The sequence below is a fragment of the Octodon degus genome, unplaced genomic scaffold, assembly GCF_000260255.1.
Source record: "Octodon degus isolate 3935 unplaced genomic scaffold, OctDeg1.0 scaffold00001, whole genome shotgun sequence".
In the NCBI taxonomy this organism is placed as follows: Eukaryota; Metazoa; Chordata; class Mammalia; order Rodentia; family Octodontidae; genus Octodon; species Octodon degus.
Window position 1 is genome coordinate 33,907,212 of NW_004524577.1, and position 17,159 is coordinate 33,924,370.

General features: G+C 39.8%; 1 protein-coding gene across 3 annotated transcripts in view; it reads left to right on the forward strand.

The window, feature by feature from the left end:
- Positions 1-17,159, forward strand: part of Pde4d (phosphodiesterase 4D) — a 1,527,171-nt gene that overhangs the window by 772,492 nt on the left and 737,520 nt on the right. Inside the window, exon 1 of one of the 3 annotated variants that reach the window (XM_004623070.2) lies at positions 14,601-15,215. The exons of the other annotated variants lie outside the window; for them this stretch is intronic. Coding sequence (XP_004623127.1) covers positions 14,950-15,215 — 266 coding nt within the window. The 5' untranslated portion in view covers positions 14,601-14,949. Of the gene's footprint in view, positions 1-14,600; positions 15,216-17,159 lie in introns of those variants that run through there. 3 annotated transcript variants of the gene reach the window in all.

Consider the following 17,159-nt stretch of genomic DNA (forward strand, 5'->3'; position numbering starts at 1 on the left):
TTCCAAAAACAATAAGAAAAACTAGTTTTTTTAGAAAAATATAAAATAACAAACATTTCAAGTCAGAGGATGTAGAGAAGACAATAAAGAGTGGGGTTTTTAGAGCCATCCAATATTGACTTAACAGACACATATTTTTATTCATTTATTTTGGCAGAACTGGGGATTGAACTCAGGCTCTTGTGCTTGCCAAGGAAGTGCTTATCCCACTGAGCCATCTCCCTGGCCCCAGACACATATTTTTAAATGTTCAAGAATTTGGACCCCAGGTATGGTGGTGCAGGCTTGTAATCCCAGCATGTAGGAGGCTGCAATAGGAGGATCACTTCAAGTTCAAGACCAGCTCAAGGCATACCTGAAGTGCACAGGAAGACCCTGACTCAAAATGAGAAAAAAAAAAAAAAGAAAGAAAGAAAGAAAAGAAAAGAAAAGAAAAGAAAAGAAAAGAAAAGAAATTGGTAACCTAAGTTCTTTACCTTATCATTATTTAAAATTAAATTATATAAATCTGTAACTTATGAGTCAAAAATAGAAGTAACACAAAATGTACTTATCATTTCTTTATGAAATTTCATTCCATTCTTAAGGTTATTTGCTTAGTACATCTGTATGATTAGCACACTACAATATATGGCGCTACTGTGCATTTTATATTGAAATAAACTTGAGAGGTGATCATATGACATAATTCAGAAAATGCTGAAAGCCATGGACTGGCTGCTTTTCGTTGATTGCATAGGCTTGGGAAGGTGATGGAAAATATTAATGCAGAATAAAAGTTATCATATTTATAACCACCAAATTGTAAGTAGCGTAAGAACTGATGCCATGGTCTTCTTGAGTTTTAAAACACACAGGTAAGAAAAGTCCCCTAGTCATTGACAAATGAGGAAAATCACAAAATAGTTCTTTGGTATCTGAATTTGTCATAAACAAAATATTTAACATAAGCCCAAGTAGCACCCAAAGGTGGCGTAGAGAGTGTTTTCCCTTGTCAGTAGTAACTTTGATTTGGCCGACCATGTGGTCATTGATTTAATCACTGTTAGTTTAGAGAAACAAAGGAAGAGCGAGAGCTCTACTTCTTTGCCTGACGCTCAAGGAGAAGTAAGGCCCAGTGGGGACTGGAGTCTCAGTCGGATGTTTACTGAAGCACACAAATCTATTCATCTGAGGACACTGCCATGGTTCTGTTGGCAGAGCAGAGTCCAGTGAGTCTGGGAGCTCAGTCCCTTCTCTGCAGAGCACTGATTTTGCTCCAGGACAGAGTTTCCAGTCCTTCCTGCGCGTTGTGTCTGCTGTGCTGACGTGTAATGAGGGAGCAGGCAAGAAGCGTAACTGCTCCACACAACTTATCTTTATGTTAGGAAAACCAATTGGAACACCCGGCGTCCTGAGTAGTACTAGAACATTCCTGAGGAGGAATGCTGATGTCTCCTCCTTCTCAAGAGCCTTCTGTGATGGTCACGTGAGAGACACTCCAGAGAAATGTTTGGGCGCCTACAATTAGTGAAGAGTTGAATTTGGACACTTCAGCGGAAAAGAGAGCTTCTCCGACATTCTGTGAATTTTAATGATGGCCGCCAGTGGTCTTTTAAAGTTTTTCCACCTTAAAAAAATATACAAGATATTCTTGAAATTTAAGGAAGAAAAAAGGGTTTGAGAAACTAGTGTGGGAAAATTGATAGTGACATAGAGCTTTTGGAAGAAGAAAATGTGGGAACTGTCAGAGGGAGCTTTAATGGAAGCATTCCCTTTCAGGGTGAGGTTGGCAGGTTTATCAAAAATTTGAGATTGTGGGTATCGTACCACTTAAGGATCTTCTGTCGTTTCAAGCAACAAAACAGTGGGAATGCGTGACTAGTGATTTGCAAAGCTGTTCTTTGCATGCAATAATGAAAAACTAGGAATCTTAGTGACTTTCCTCATTGAAACAGTAAAAGGACTAGAAAATAGCCGTATTATGGAAGAGTGTGTGCCGGCTAAAAGTGGAAAGGAGAACCGGGCGAAGAAGAAAAGTAAGTCCTCAAATGATCATTAAATACACCACTATGGCTTTAAAAATTCTCAGAAATTGGCAATATTTGTTCCTGTGGGCATGGAATTGTTTGTAAAAGTCACATGAATAGCCACAATTTACTGTCCAATTTGTTGGCCACTAGCCAACTGAGACTATTTAAATTTAAAATAATGAAGTTAAATAAGAATTAAAATTCAGTTCTTCAGTTGTTTGGGTCACATATAAGTGTTAATAGCCTTTGACTAGTAGCCTCTATGACAGAAAGCAGGGTTCCAGGCAGATGCACACAACTAGTAAAGAGGTTACCTGTGGACAGGGCAGAGCTAAGGAATGGTGGTCTATAAATCTTTGGGCCATGCTGACCCCATCCCTGGGGTGTACTGAGGTGGCAATTGAGACTGGGAGTGGTGACACTCATAAACCTGTAATCCCAGTTCTTGGGAGGTTGTAAACAGGCAGATCACTAAGAGTCCGATCTAGGAGTGAGACCCTGAACACCTTGTAGACCCTTCCCTAAAATACAGAAAAAAAGAAAAAGAAAAAGAAAAAGAAACTTCGGATTTCTACATGACTTTTGAAATTCTACAATAAAAAATCATCTAGATAATTTGAAATGAATGAGCACATTTGTAAAATTAAATCATGGCTACCACTAGAAATTACAGAGCATTTTAGACTTTCAGTAGGTATATCAGTGCAAACTGACTTGAATACCCTGTCCCATGAGCCTCTGTCTAGAAAACACATACATACACATACACAATACAAAAACCCACTGCGTAAAACCATTTACTCCCTTGCCTGCTTTGCATAAGTATCTACTCGAGGCATTTAAATACAAGGACCACAACCCAACTGCCACTTAAATGGAAGTGTTTCACTGTGACTATGGTATGAACATCTGTTGGTCATACATTGTTTTCCCTGTGCAGCTGATTAAATAATTACTAGTTGGTTTCGTGCAATCCTCATATAATTATAGATTGTAAATGGTGGTTATTATGCTCCCTGGAATATAAACATTTTTAAAATAGTGTAGTGGACACTCATTTATTTTGCTAGAGCTTAAAATATTAATTACAGAAAAGGGCTAAAGGTATAGCTGAGGGCTAGAGCACTTGCCTGGCGTGGATGAGGCATGGGCTTCCAATCTCCAGCTCTACTACCGCTGCCGCCACCACAATCATGGCAATTTTAGAAAAACCAGGCCACTACCACTATACATGATTTAACAATCATTTGATCGTGTTGAGGTCTGAATAATTTATTTGAGAGTATTAGAAAAGCACAGACTGGGGATATAGCTCCGTGACAGTGCCTGCCTGGTGATCACAAGGACCTGAGTTCAATTCCCAGGAGAGAGAGTAAGTTTTTTTTTTGGTAAATTCGCTTTCTTTTGCACAGCAGACAGGAGTCCTAGCTGACTCTGATGACAGTCTGACGCAGACACTCAGGAATCAGCATTGCCCACGTGTAGAGAGAACCAAGCGCACATTATTTGTCCCATTGAATTCTCGAAGAAATAATTTAAAAATTGCAATCAGGAAACAGTCCAGGAGTAGTAGTTTGCCTTCTGCTTTCAAAAAGTAACATCGAAATAGACAGTTCTACCATACTTGCGATAGGGTTCATTTCAGCTGAAATAATTCTTGTCTCATTTTAAAAGTGTGAATTAATTAATTAATTAATTTTTGCGGTACTGGGGATTGAATTTAGGACCTTGTGCTTGCTAGGCATGCACAAAAGTGTGAATTTAATATAGAAAAGTTTCCTCTAGAGTCAAATATTTTAGAGTTTGTGTGCTCCTTTCACATTGGTTATTGAAATATTGGCAGCTGCATTAACACTAAATATAAAGAAATAACATCAGCCAGGATGCAGTTGTCTTTGCTTTTTAGATCACATGAGCCATCAATCCATCGGTCCCCTGCCCACACCAGCACACAGGTACGGGATGCTAGTGTTGGTCCATGGGTGACCTGTGGGCCAGTGTCACCAGAGACAGCTTTGAAAAGTCAGACTCTCACGGACTATGCTGGACACAGTCCGAATCTGCAATTGGCATGGCTGCTACCTGACTCATAGGCACATTAAAGCCTGTGAAGGTTGGTCTTAGTTGCCTTTCTGCCCCTTCTCTCCAGCAAGGTCATCTAGCCCCGTGCTTCTCCAGCCTCCCAACCAGCAGTGTCGGCCACCGTGTTGCAGGTCCCGCACCCAGCTCTCTCGTACTTCTATCAAGGCCATTTATAGATTTGCGTGCTTTTTGTACGTCAATTGCAGAAAAGGGTGTACTGAGCCCTGGAGCATTAATGGGCATTAATATAACCAAGTCTAATGGAAGCTAGTACCTGGGTGGTACGTGCTGCCACCAGCCATTCTGCTGGGAGCATTCCATTTGACCGCAAAGAGACACAGGCATGTACGCACATGCACGTACACACACACACATATACACACATACACACGAAACCAAGAATTTTCTCATTTTCTCTGAGCAATGTTTAAGGTATTCCTGGAAATGTCCACATGTGGAAAGGGTAGAGGCTGTGCTCTAATACAAAGCCAACCAACTTCGGATCCACAAGTCATACTGATGTGTGAACAAGGCAGAATTATTATTGTGAGGTAATGTACTTAGTTGTGTGCAATGCAAATGTTATGGTTTGTGTCTAGTTTTCCCCCCAAAGCCTCTTGAAGTCATGGGGGGAACCTTCTAGAGTTTGTGATTAACTCATAATCTACTGGGATTATGGATGATCCAGGGCTGGGATTATGGGTCTTAGTACTTCAGAGATTATGGGTGTGTGTACTTCCCCCAGCATGGGGCAGAGAGCCTGAATGCAATTTAAGAGAGACAGACTTCCTCACTGTAGCCATTGTTGGTGCTGCTACTCCTCCATTTTGCTCTCTTGCTCTTTGCCGCCACCATGAAAGGTTGCTCTCCGCCGCTCTGCGTTGGAGCCAGCTGAGTATGGACTGAAAAAGCTCCAGTAACCATGAGCTAAAGAAGCCTTTCCTTCCTTCATTTTGAGTGTTGGGTATTTGTCCCAGCAACAAGAGAAGAGTAACTGAGACAGGTGAATTTTAACACATCATAAAATGCTTCCTTCTTTATTTCCTCCCTCATGCTCTTTTTAACTGGGCAACACTAGTCCTTGGTGGAACAGACTTTGGGCAATGTGAGCTCAGAGGTTCTTCCTAAAGGCTCTGTGGCTAGTGAAGCTCTGAAGCCTTGAAAATAGCATTATATAGTAGTGGCTAGACCTCTCTGTGGCTTCGTTATGTTAGAAATAAAGCAAGGCTTTGATTCCAAATTAAATTAAATCAGGCATTGCTCTGTCACCCAAGCTGAGATTCAGGTATCAGAATGAATTTTCTTCCCTAGTTAGGGAAGGAATTAGGCTTCAGGACCATAAAAGCATCACTGAGGCACCCAGTTAGTAAGTCATTCTCTCCTCATTTGTCTTCAAGTTCCTAAACATTTACTGTGTCCTTTCCTTTTCTTAGGGTATGGTCTGTGGTATAGATTCACCCTACATGTAAGTGGAAGAGAACATATTTTTTCTCTCTTTCTTTTGGTACTGGGGATCAAACTCAGGACCTTGCCCTTGCCAGGCAGGCGCTTCTACTGCTGAGCTATCCTTGCAGGCCAAGAGACCATACTTTTTTAGCATGAACTTGACAAAGACTTACTATTAAAAGACTAGGATCCAATGTTTACTGCAGTTTTTTTATAATTAAATTTATTGTCACAAATTTTATATATATATATATATATATATATATATATATATATATCCATTCATACAGGGAATTTTCACAATATTATAAATTTTGTTCCTTATTTACACTTTAGTTTGTCACACCAGAGAAACAATGGGATAGTTACACATATGTCCAATTTACTTCACTTAAGAGTACAGTGTCAAGGTGAATTCATTTACCTAGAGGCTGCAGGGGGAAAAAAAAGTACCCTTCTCCTTCTCCACTGTTGGTGGGAGTGCAGACTGGTGCATCCACTCCAGAAACCGGTGTAGAGATGCCTCCAAAAATTCGGATGAGGGCTTCCATGACTCAGCTATTTCCCTTTCTTGGTACCTTTCCAAAAGAATTAAAGGCTTCAGACCACAGAGATATATGTGCTCCCATGCTTATAGCAGTACAGTTTGTAATAGCTAGATCTCGGAGATGACTCAAATGTCCATCAACTGAAGAATGGGTAAAGGAGATGTGGTATGGAGTTTTTGTTCATTTGATGTATCAGTGAACTTTTCTCTGTAAAAATGAGTGTTGTTTTCAAGACAGCTGTATTGAAATATATTCACATATGTCATTCACCCAGTGGAAAGTGTACAGTCTGAACATACTAAACATCATTTCATTGTTCGTTATTCAAGTGTAGGAATCATAGTTTTTTAGAGGGCTTTAAAATAGGGACCAGAATTCCATAAAAGTTACATGAACTTCTTCAAGATGACTGAGTTAGTTATAGAATGGGGAATAAACTGAGGTGTGTAATGATTTTTAAAACACCCCTTTACAGAAGACAAGCTTTCAGAAGTTTCCTTATTATTCAGTATGAAAAGTATTATCTCTAAAAATATAAGATGAAAATAAATAAAATTTGTTTCTGAGAAATCATTGTTTAGGTCTGTCAAATTAAAAAAAATCCAGCTAGAATCATAAATCCAAATTACAGACAGACTGAGGACAGCACTGTTTCTCTTATAATAGAACATATCCAAAGCTGAGCTAACGGAAACATATGTTGGTCACAGTGATGTTTTTCCAGTGACATTATGTTAAGCTGGAAAGGGCTCTAAACTGCTTTTCTGGAGCCAGTGTGGGGTTGCATGGGGGGAGAAAGGGTGAAAGAAGTGAAGAAATAGGTCCCTTGGTGTTGGGCTTTAAGTGCACCTATTTGAGACGGTATTCCTTGGAGCTTAGAGTATGTCCTGGATTCTGTCATTTTTCAGGTTTGCTCTGTGGACCAGTCATGGGATTGTTTTTTCTCTTTTTACTTTTCATCACAAACAAAGACTGAAGGATCTATTCAAGGTCCATTGTTCACGAAATGTCTCTTGTTTGTAACGCAGTCAGCTATTTGGGGGAGATCTTCTATTTATGAGTTTGAGAAAATGTGGATATCTTTTGATGTCTATGACCTCAAAGAAATTATTTCAGTTCTATATTTCAACTTTTTTTTTAACTTTAGAAATGTTGAGAATAGAATCTATCTTCTTGGATGGATCATAATGATTAAGTAACAGTGCGAAATTCTTCTACCAGTGCTTCTGGGCTTTTGTACCTCTCATTAGTGACATTTTCTGTAGTTCCGGCAAGAGATTATCTATAGATACAAGATTTTACTTTGTCTATAAGTTGAAGGCAAAATGCTTGGCTACACTTTCCAGCAAAAGAAGATTCAGAAATAAGAGTGGATGATAATTCAGAAAACTTTTAGTGGTCGTCAGTATCTGTTGTTCTTTTCAAGTTGGACTGATTTTTACAGAGGTATTATGTGAGTTTCATTTTCACCAAATAATTAAAAGTAACTGATTTTTTAAAAGTGAATGTGTCAGGAGGAAAGGAAAGGCTCTTACTAGGTTGTAAAACAATTTTCTTGGGAATGACATAAACATACTCTGTGTATGTCCTACGATTTTCTATGATTTGTGCCCTATAAAGTGTAGCCTTGTCTTTTGAATGAATTCTTGACTTAGTATTCAGTACATATTTCTCTAATATTTAATTTTAGTCTAGAAGAATTTCAATGATGTTTGCTCCTATTATTAAAATGAACCTTATCAGACCCAAAAGCTACAACTCTTGTTGCATAGGTCCTGCTTTACCTTGGTCTTAACCATCCAGCAGAAAAGTATAAAAACAAAATATAAGAAGTAAAGCCATGCTGTGATGTTGAGCTGTAGGGGACTCAGGTCAACAATTTCTGACATTGCCAGTCAAGCGGAAGACCCAATACTATTATGGGCTACTGGACTCTTTTAGAATATTTTGCTGAGTTCACACACCTATTATATTCAAATAACGGAACTTAACAAAAAAAGGGGATACAGATAATTGTCCGTTTTGTATCTGTGTATTCAAAGTGGTTAGGATAGATATATAGTTACATTCTCTTAATGAATAGAGCGATTTGTTCAAATGGTGTTTGTAAATAGGATATCATGTCTGCATCTTGTACAGCAAATAACCACTAGGAAGAATGTATGCAATGTGTGAATTATTGAAACTGTCCTACGAATTTGATTTGAAAAAAAAAAGTTAACAAATAAAAACATACCTGTTCCTGTATCATCAAAAAAAATTAAATGATGGAACTAAACAAGGAAAAGGGATATAGATGAATGACCATTTTGTATCTGTGTATTCAAAATGATTAGGATAGATATGTAGCTCATTCTCTTAACTCAAGGAATAGAGGGATTTGTTCTAATTGTGTTTGTAAATAGGATATCATGTCCGCATCTTGTACAACAAATAACCACTAGGAAGGCAGTATGCAAAGTGTTAATTATTGGAACTGTCCTCCCAATTTGATTTGAAACTGTCTCATTGCTATTTATTTCTCAATAAAATTATAGAAAAAAAAATGAACTGAGCTTGGAAACTATTTTAACATAAATCAAGAATACATTTGTTTTGTTCAATAATTCTAAAAACTTTAAAAAAGTATTAATGAGCCATTGATGATTAATTAAGTAGACCATACTTAATTAGATGGAATATATAATCGATAATGCTAAGAAAAATCTTCACTTCTCTGTTGATTTGCACTTATATACAGCCAGTGAATGAATAATTCTGTTACTGATTTAACCCCCTTTTGTTTCTTGTACTTTCAACCTATTTTGGAATAATTGAGATAAGTAGCTTTTAGCATCTTCTTCTAAATGGTAGTATGTCTCCCATAGTACAGTTTAAGGATCTTATTTATGGGTCAGGAATATAGCTCAGTGGCACAGTGCCTGCCTAGCAAGCGCAAGGCCCTGACTATAATTCCTGGTGTAAAAGAATCTTACTTAAATCTCTCTATTTTTATCCACATGTTAATTGGATTTCACTGGTTTCTCCTCAGTAAAGAGTCTAAAACTCCAGCATCTCTTACCTCCTGAAACTACCTTCCTCCCCCAAACTGTGTCATGATGATTTTTCCACATTGACCACCTTTGCAGACTTAATTTACCCATGCCTTTTTCTTTGTATTCTCCCTCCATCTAGTTATTCATTGTCATTCTTTCTACCCACTGGGACACCAATCATAAACCATTATTAGTTTGATATTCAGCTTCTATCTTATTTGTTGCAAATGTTCTGTGTATCTTTCACTTTTTTTCCCCTTTAAAAAGTTATTTTACTTTTACTAAAATCTCTGCCAATACCCTGGAACCTAATAAAAATTCAGTGCTAATGTTGATCTGAAAACCAGTGTTCACAATGTTCAGATGTACTTTTAGATATAGGGATGATATAATTTTATCATCAGAATTTGTAAGGATATAAATTCTAAAGGAAAATTAATCACAATGAAATTTAAGATGAAGTAACTTTAGAATATGTTATTTGACAAAGTGGAAAACTACTAGAGAATTTAATTAAAACTCCACATTGAAGGAGTGCAAGCATATAGGTGGGGAAAAAAAATCCCTCTCAGGAATTCCACCTGCAGCTGCCCTTACCTGAATATCACACCCCTATACGAACTTCATGCCTTGGCAGCATTCACAAGTGGTCATGGTGTTGGTGTCGTCAAGGGCAGAATTTGTGTTAGCTGGGCCAGGGACACTCAGGCATCTGTTATTTGTCTATAAAAAAAAGACACAATTGACTTTCAGTGTCACATCAGCTTCTGTTTTGCCCTGATACCTCATCGACACAGATTCAAATCCTACACCTGCAACTGTTCAGCTATGACCTTTGGCAACTTCCTAAGCGCCAGTGTATAAAATGGTGCAAAAATTATCAAGCTTAGGAAGAATGCAAGAATTAAATACGATAAATTGCTAACTTCCTGGCATAGAGCTGACATCCGCTGAGTATAAACTTCTGCAATTTCTTTGGATCACCGAGTGGTGTCATAATTTTCTGCCTGCTTCTTTTATTCAAGATACTTTACCGCCTGCTATCCACAGGTATTAATATACTTGATCTAGTAGCATTTTTATGCAGTAGCTATGCTATTAATATTACTGTAATCATTGCTTACATCATTCTATTTCACAGATGAGAACAAGAGCCACAGACAAAAGGGTGCAGATAGGAATGAGTACAGCTGGAGCTCAAACCAAGCACTGCAGTTCTGAACACACCCCAACATAACCTCTCTCCATTCTAGTCATTTCCATGTGACCCATCCTATGGTAAATTTGAAAGCAATCATTTGTTAAACATGTATTTATCTACTTAAAACAATGTTGGGAGAAACAAGCAATTCTTTCTTTAGTCAAGTGCAATTCATTTCCATTTCTCCATCTTTCTTTCTTTCTTTTTTTTTTTTCTTTTCACGGAACTGGGGATTGAACTCAGGCCCTTGTGCTTGCCAAGCAAGTGCTTATTCTACTGAGCTATCTCCCTGGCCCCTTCTCCACCCTCTTGAATCAGCCATATCACTGTTTTTCTTCAGGTATGGGAAATCCAAACCTTGAACATAGCAGACAAGAGTACACCTCCCATCTTTGTCCCAGAGCCTGTATAAATCTTGTCTTCCTTGCTTTGCTGCCTGTGAATAAATGTTTTCAGGATTATGAATTTGAGAGATGAAAATCTGAAGGTCTGCAAAGAGGTACCTAAAAATACTTTATGAATTTAAGATATCATCTGCTATTCTAGGTCTGGGTGATTTTACCAAAACATTTTGTCTACTTTCAAATTTCTACTTGTTCAATCTAAAGTCCTATTTACATTACTATAGTGTTTTCCAGACAAGTTGCTGGCAGCTCATTTCAGGGAGACTTTGTGCAAAAATCAAACTATAGAGTGTTCCTGTGGAAGAACTTCCTTTGACGTTTTGCATTGTTATGAAGACCATTGCCAGTTGGCCTGTTCATGCGGTCCTCCCCTACTTTACAGTTTGCATTTCCCAAGCCAGTGATTTTCAAGAATGATTTGCATCACAGCAGGGATTTTTCAATTATTTCAAAGGAGTAGCAAAGAATTCTGAGAGTACAAGTAAACTGTGATTTTGAGAAAGCAGCGTGTATATCATACACACATCATGGGGATCCAGAAGGGCACTGTAGTTGGCAGAAAATTAAACTACTAATGCCTCTAATGGGCCCTCTGAAGTGCTCTCAGTCCTGTTCCTGCAGTGGGAGGTTTGCAGAATATTTTCATTCACATTTATTCCATGTCTAGTTACAAGCGCCTGAAATAAATTTTAATACAAGGGCTGGGAAGATAATACAGGAGAATGATCGCCTGCCTGGCAAGCGTAGGGTCCTGAGTTCAATCTTGGGTATAAAAAAATTTTTTTTAAAAAATACAATATCATTATGTATTTTTAGTTGCAACCATTAACAGAATACCTAGTGTTCTGTGAATACCCTCCATGAAAGATGATTTATGAGAAGATCAGCACATAAAGGGTCTGCCTAGGTGCCTTATATACAGTCACTGGAAGCAAGCACTACAGTGTAGGATCCCCTGAACAGAATAAATTTCCCAGTGTAAACCACATATATTTACAGCTATGTTTGTCTATTATTATTATTGTTGTTGCTGTTGTTGTTAGAATAGTGAGCCACTTTTTTTTTTTCTGTATTTTAAGGAAGGATCTACAGGGTGTTCAGGATCTCACTACTAGATCTGACTCGTAGTGATCCCCCTGTTTGTAGCATCCCAAGAGCTGGGATTACAGACATGCACCACCACACCCTGTCTCAATTGCTGTCTCAGCAGGGGTGGGGCCGGCACTTCAATCCCTGGGATTGAACCCCAGCCCCTGCACCTGCTTGCAGGCACTTTAATCTGCGGAGCTATATGGCTGGCTCAATCTTCTTCTGTCTCCTTGGAGTCAGTCATCTAAACACCTTCTATTCCCATTCTCTTGAACTTGGGCTACACTTTCTCTCTTTTTAAAAAAATTATTATCTTTTTAATTTTTAAGGAGAGTAAAAGTTAGAATTAAAACAGAAAAAATTACAAGTGTTACAGATTTTCACTTAAAAAGTAATATGAATTTCAAAGTATGTGTTGTAATACATACTGTTGTCTTCCAACCAGTTATTCATATTACCAGATATATGCATGTAAAATTGGGAGAAAGAAAAAGAGAAATGCATAGGAATTTAAGAAGACAAAAAGAAGAAACAATTAAAGAATGGAGATGCAACAAATTAAAGCATTAACTGCTTCTTTCCATAAACCAACAGAAATGCACGGTACAGTTGTCCAAACTATACTGCGTTGTATTTCTCATATGAAATATTTTGCAATTTTCCTTACGTCCAGTTACCTGAGGGAGGGCAAGGGCAGTATCGCTTTAATCTTAAAGTGCCAGAGACTGTCCAGAATGGTGCTTAGCAAAATGTAGATGCCTGCAACTGATAACTGGATCTGTGTCTTTAGAAACAGATTCTGTTTTTCTTTGAAAGTGAGAATTTTTCAAAAATTTTAGAGAGCCAGCTAGATAGCTCAGTGGACTAAAGCGCCTAAGCAGTCACAGCGACCAGGGTTCGATCCCCAGTGTGCTGTGCACTCACCTGTAATCTCAGCTCTTGGGAGGCTGAAAACAGGAGGATCACTATGAGTCCCATCTGTGTAGTGAGACCCTGTAGACTGCCTACTAAAATGCAAAAAAAATTTTTTTCATTGTTCCCTTTTGCTACATCTGAATTATTTCCTTGAACTTGAAAAGCTGAGGTTCCCCCACATTTGCTGATTTATTACATTTATAATTTCTAGTGTTTCATCAACATTTCTGCTTTTGTGTTCCTATACTATTGTGCATTTCTTATCTCATTTTCTACTAATTGTGGAAGTTCTCCCTTTTCAATCTACTATTGAAGGGTACCGTTATCACATATCATTTGACAGTGTATTTTCCAATACTGATTGTATCATTTGCCTGGTGTTTTGGTGTGGTTTCCTAAGCTTTGTCTAGCCCTCTCAAGAGAAAAGCTCTATAAGAGCAAGCATTATATTCCTATTTTTTAGAACTTACTAATGTAGCTATCCAATCCTCAATCTACTTTATAGGAATTCATACATTTATATAGAAAAGCATATAGTATGTGTAAGATATGTAAATGCCTTTTTAATTCAATGATGAACCTTGACACTTGGTGTTGCAAATTAATGAACCTCATTGTTTTGATAAACATTCTTTAGGAATAAGAATAATCTCCTTAACGGTTTTCAAATTTAAATATGTGTGTAATGAATTCTGATGAAGTCCTGGCACACATGTCCCAAGGAAGGAGGAGTACCCCAGGAAGCAGACCAGGTGACTGATCCTGGGCTTCTACAAGACTCAGTGCACCCCTCCTTAAACGTTACACTGTAAAGGCAAGACATTGAATTTAAGATGGAAAAGGAATGAGGGGAAGGGGTAGAAGGAACCTGTAACATTGTTCTGACAGTCATCACAGGAATTATGGACTCCATAATGGGCTGGGGACTCTTCCAGTCTCCATGTAAAAGAGTCTTAGATCCTGAGAGCTGTGATCTGATTTCAATCTGAAGCTGTTTATTGCATCACTAGGCTGCTGTGGACACCCAGCTGCAAGGTTTGGTCCCTTTCCAGTGCTGCTGCCGCACCTGCACTTCCGGTGTCCACACCAATGACACTTGGTTGTCTGACTGCCTCGCTTGACCTGTGTGCGATACCGTGTTGACTTTCTTCCAGTGACACAATACTTTCTTTTGTTTTAATCTTCCTCTGAATAAGTTTGTTGAAGCTCTATTCCTTGCAAATTAAATGCTTTAAAACCAACCGGATTACGAGCAGCTAGATTTATTGACTCTTTTATGTTTGAATACATAACTTATTGATAACATACATAATAATAACTGACACTTTGAGATCATTTCTAACTACTCACGAAAATAATCTGTCCCTTTGGAGCGGAATGAATTTAAATAAGAGATTACAAAAACCATTCATAGGTCTAATTTACGTTGTTGGGTGCTTGGAAAGGTTGGTGGTTATCAAGCTGGGAGAACACAACAGCACCCTTAATAGATTTCATGAGGCGCCTTTGGAAGCCTCTTGGATTTCTCACAGGAGCAGGGGAGAGTCCAGTTTATTCTCTTGGTATTTGTCTGTGAGGTGCATTCGAATGCTTTTAGTAAGCAAGGAAATGCTTTTCTGAGTCTGGGTCGAGCTTGCTTATTCTTTCCTTATTTAAGAAGAAAAAAAAAAAAGGTCTAGCAATTTTCTTTTATGAACGTCGATTGTAGGGAGATAAATAGCCCTTGCGGTGGAGGAGCAAGGTCAAGCTCCAAGTTTTTCTTCCCTGTGGATTGCGCCGCCGTAAGCCGCGGAGAGCCGGGCCGCACAGCGGGCAGCCTGCGGCGGCGTCTGAGGGCCCCGCCCGCCCCCAGGACTTTTATGTACACAGCCAGAAGTCGGTCCGGGCAGCTGCGGCGCGCTAGTTCCCACAGTTTAGCAGCTGCTTTGCAGCGCTGACAGCAGCAGCGCCGGCTCGGTGACCTCGGCGGGGGCTGGGAGGAGGCTGACGTCGAGCAGGCTTCCGCTCGCTCCCTCCCCGGGTCTCCACCCCGCCGCGCTCCGGGGGACACTGAGGCAGGCGACCGAATGGCCTAAGAGCAGCCGGGATCCGACCTGCTCCCCCGGGCTTCTCCCGGACTGCGAGCGAGGAAACCGCTGGAAAGAGGCCAGGCAACCACGTTGCCCCGGATTCCTGCCAGCTGTGCCGAGCGAGCCAGCGAGCGAGCGGACCAGGAAGATGGCTCAGCAGGCGAGCCCGGACACCTTAGCCGTCCCCGAGGTGGATAATCCGCACGGGCCGAACCCGGGGCTGAACGAGGACCTTGTGAAATCCTTGCGGGAGAACCTGTTGCAGCACGAGAAGTCCAAGAGGACGGCGAGGAAGTCCGTTTCGCCCAAGCTCTCGCCGGTGATTTCGCCCAGAAATTCCCCCAGGCTCCTGCGTAGGATGCTTCTGAGCAGCAACATCCCGAAGCAGAGGCGGTTCACGGTGGCACATACGTGGTAAGCTCCACGGCCACCCGGGAGGGCGGCCGCTGCGGGAGTCTCGCCCCGGGGGTGGGAGGGACGATCCTCTCCTCGTAGCTCCTCACCCGCGGTTAATCTGCCTTCAAAAATCCCACAAATGTCCAAGTCGGGACAGGAACCTGTGAATAGGTAATAGAAGTGGTGGAGGTGAGTGTTTTTTCAAGTCCCCTTGCTATTACAAGTTCCTACAAGAAAGCTGGATTCCAGATGTCAAATGAGAATGCACTTTTACTCCATACCTATGCGATGGAATTTCTTTGATTTCTTAAGCCATTGTCTCCCTGGGCTTCTGCAACAGTTGCGGAAAGAAAGGACCAAAAAGGAGGGAGAAAACAAAGTCTTACTTAGCTCTGTTTTCTGCATCATCGCCATTTGATCAGAGATGCTCACAGTTACCTGTGTGTTTTGGCTTCCCCCATAAAACCTCTCCTTACTACTGATGTTATTATAACCTCAAACACGACTTTCCAGAGGAAAGAAGAAAAGAATTGGAAAGTGTGTGCAAAAACTTTCAAGCTAGTGCAATACTTGGTGGTATTTGTTTTGGGGGTGTTTTGTTTTGGTTTTGCATTTGGATTGTTTCAGTATTTTTATTTTCTTATGACTATTTTAAATTTTCTTTATAATGGGTGAAATCACCATATGCATATGCTTCCATATATTATCCTGGAGGATCTTTGATGTTTTCTTACTTTAGAAATAATGTATGGAAATAAGCCACTGTGCGAGGCGATTGGGAGTTTGTGCTTGAGCGGAAGCATTTCCAGGCTGAGACCCCAGGTCCGTGGTGTGGGCTTGGTTAATGTTAGGCTGCCCTAGGAGCTTTGCACATCTTCAGTTTGGTAAGAGGAGTACTAACATGATAAACCATCATAACAAAGAGAAAACAAGGAGTGTGTCAGACAAGAAGTTGACGGAATGATTTTTATACAGTTTTTCCTTAGCTAATCGAAGAGCGTCCTAGAATTGAAACACAAAAAACAAACAAACAAACAAACAAACAAACAAACAAAAAATCCCAGAAACAAGTCTTTATGGAAGGAACAAAAAATTAGAATCAGGATCTAACCTAGTGGCACAGCTTTACCTAGGAATACATTAATGTCATAGATGAAAGTCAATGACAAAAGAAGCAAAAGGCACGTCACACCCAAACTTATGTCTAACCCCCAGATTTTAATTTTTAGGAGCTCAGAGTCTGATGGAGGAGGTGTTCTTGTCGCCTTCAACATTTTAACAACTAGATGGCATTAGTCTGAGTTGAGATGGATAGAATGGTTATAGAAGGAATAAGAGAGATACTGGAGTTTTACAGTCTTGAGCACATTACTGGAAAATGGTGCTTTCTCTCTGAGGAAGGTATTATTGGAAATCTTTGTCACTGACAAGCAGTGATTTTTTTTTTTTTTTTTTTAAAGCATAGACTAACACTGGGAGATTCTCTTAAGAATGGGGTTGGCACAAATCAAGGCTTCAGATGCCAGGTCAGGAAACTGGCTCCAGTTTATAAGGAACCACAGCCAGAATTTCAGTATCCTGTGTCCCTTTTTGTTGAGCTGCTTTATTATTACAGTTCCTAAATTGTACCCATTGCTGAATGCCTGTAGGCCTGAACTCAGCCGCTCGGTCCTCGCCTGAGCGGAGCAGCCCGGAGTTCAACTAAAGGTTATCTTAACTATTTACACATCTTGCAATGTAAGGAAAGCAGGAAATCTCATGAAAACAGGCTTTCTACTGAAATTTCTGGCACTTCCTTCTCTGGTGCTGTTTGGAAAAACTCCAAGAGCACGATGCGTACCAATATTTTATGTTGGTCTATCAGGTCCCGGCCAAATTAGAGAGGCATACAGAGATCAGTAAAAGTGAAAACTACAAATTCTGATTTTAATTCCCAGTTCACTCAGGAGAAAAGAGTTTACC